This window comes from Gracilinanus agilis, unplaced genomic scaffold, assembly GCF_016433145.1.
Source record: "Gracilinanus agilis isolate LMUSP501 unplaced genomic scaffold, AgileGrace unplaced_scaffold52097, whole genome shotgun sequence".
NCBI classification, from domain to species: domain Eukaryota; kingdom Metazoa; phylum Chordata; class Mammalia; order Didelphimorphia; family Didelphidae; genus Gracilinanus; species Gracilinanus agilis.
Genome location: NW_025387018.1, coordinates 4,402 through 6,584, shown reverse-complemented (window position 1 = coordinate 6,584; position 2,183 = coordinate 4,402). Strand labels below are relative to the sequence as shown.

The window sequence follows — 2,183 nt, the reverse complement described above, 5'->3', positions numbered from 1 at the left end:
GGAGGAAGAGAATACAGGGAAAAGAGAAACAAGGGGATAAAGATGGGGTAAGAAAACGTAGGGAAGAGAAAGATGGAGAGACAGAGGGAGATATGGGGAGAGAGAAACAGACAACAATGGGACAAGAGAGAGAAAAGGAAGAAAAAGACAGATGGGAGAGGGAAGAGAAGACATCGGGAAAAGAAAAAGAGGAAAAACAGAGACAGAGTATGGGTAAGTAATAGCCATAGGTACGTGCCCAAAGCCACGAAAAGCCAGGGCCCCACTTAGCTGTGTGACTCCAAGCCAATGTCTAGGCCTCTCGGTGTCTCTGTACCCTGGGGCAGGGCCAGATACAAAGCCTTCATCCCAGCCTTCCCCACCCCATCCCAGGGCTCTCACTTACCACATCTGTGTAGTTGTCACTCATGTAAATCCACTGGCCTCCAGGAAGTCGCGTCTGGTTCTCAAACACCTCTTCCACGAAGTTCAAGTGCCCAGCGTCCACGTCGTAGAGCAGCCTGGGCCAAGAGAGGGGCAGTCGGAAAGCGGGTAGTGAGCCTCCCTCCCACCCAAGGCTGCTCATCAGAGACCTCTGCTTCCCTCCTCCCACCATGGAGCCTCCACAAGGGTCACTGCAACATCAGCATTCAGATGGGCCTGGAGACCCTGACACATAGGGGGGTCAGGCAATAGGAGACAGACGGCCAGACAGAGATGGATAGACAAAGGCAGAGAGAGAGCAAAAGGGAAAGAGTTGGAAAGCGAGTTATCAGAGAAAGACAGTGAGAGAGAAGAGGAAGAGGAAAAAGAAGAGGAGGAGGAGGAAGAAGGACAAGAAAAGGAGGAGGAGAAGGAGGTGAAGGAGAAGGAAGAGAAGGAGAAGAAGGAAGAGGAAGAGATGATGATGATGAAGAAGCTGAGATGGCAGCTAATATCAGAGAAAAGGGCTCAAAGGTAACCAGTCAGAAAGAAAAGGATAGAGAAAGGCAGAAGGGAAAAGATGGAGAGAGAGAGAGAGAGAGAGAGCTGGAAAGAGGCAAACACAGATGGGCATGATGGGCACACAGACAGAAAGGCAGAGGCAGACAGAGAGAGACAGGAGTGGCTAAGAGATCCCCAGGGGTGATCAGAAACCCTGTGGTTGTCCCCTCTCTAGGAATGATGTTAGGCCAGTCCCTGCCCAGACTGCCAGGCCGCCCCAACACTCACGTTTTCTCCGGACTCACGAACCAGTCCCCAGCCCAGTCCCAGCCAGCAGAGGGGCGAAAGCTGTCCTTGGGCAGTTTGATCTTGCTGGTGACGTCCGAGAACTTGGGGTAGGTGAGGCCTACAGTTCCCCAGGTCCCCATCAAGGCCAACTTTGTCTGATTCTCATACTAGATGGGGAAAGAGAAAGGGGGCACTGAGGCCGAAGGAGGAAGAGTGGGGAGGGGTGAGCTGACGGAAGGGGAACGGTCCAGGACCGTGACCCAAGCTGGAATGGAGTGGAGGAGAGGAAGAGGTGGGAAGGGAGGGCAGTTACTCACAGTTTCGGCAAAGACGGAGAGCTTCCCCTCAGCGAACTTGTTCAGCTCCTTCTCGTCCACTGAGAGGCCGAACCAGAGCTGAACCCGAATCTGGGCCGGCATCTTGAAGCCCTTCACTCCACCCATCGGGTACTAGACACCAAAGAGAGAGGAAAGGCCTTCTTCCAGCCCTTTGCCTTCAAACAAGAGCACAAAGTCCCCGCGATAGACCCTAGTGGCCCGCTTGGTCTTCAAGATGGTCCTCACGAGAGATTTTTCCCCAACTTCAAAAATCTACTCCCTCACGCCGGAGGAGGAGCCCATTTCTTTGCTCAGCCCTCGTGGAAGACGGAGAGCCACTGGCCAATGAACCAGCATTTCTCGAGTGACCGCTGTGTACTGGACTGGGAAGCCAAAGGCCAAAGCAGGGTGGTTCCAGTCCAGAAGGGCTTACACTCTACCGGCTGTTTTTGTTTATTTATTTGCAAGAAATCCTGGTTTTTATTCAAAGCTCGCCTATTGCTTCTGGGGAGGGGGGAGGCAGTGAGGTAGCCTCGTGCCCCAGCAAAGGACTCAGGCATCCTAGAAAGCTGAGGGTTTTTTTTTTTCATTTTTTTAAACCCTTAACTTGTGTGTATTGGCTCCTAGGTGGAAGAGTGGGAAGGGTGGGCCATGGGGGTCATGTGACTTGCCCAG

The 2,183-nt window shown here is 52.9% G+C and overlaps 1 protein-coding gene across 1 annotated transcript; it reads right to left on the bottom strand.

Annotated features, from left to right (window-relative positions):
* Window positions 1–385: 385 nt before the first annotated feature.
* LOC123255776 (dysferlin-like) lies at window positions 386–1,634 on the bottom strand (the record flags this gene model as incomplete). Its single annotated transcript, XM_044684511.1, has 3 exons — window positions 1,509–1,634; window positions 1,192–1,358; window positions 386–500 (listed from the first exon to the last, which is right to left on the bottom strand). Coding segments are annotated over exons 1-3 (408 nt in total), but the record flags the coding sequence as incomplete, so codon positions are not given.
* Window positions 1,635–2,183: the final 549 nt, after the last annotated feature.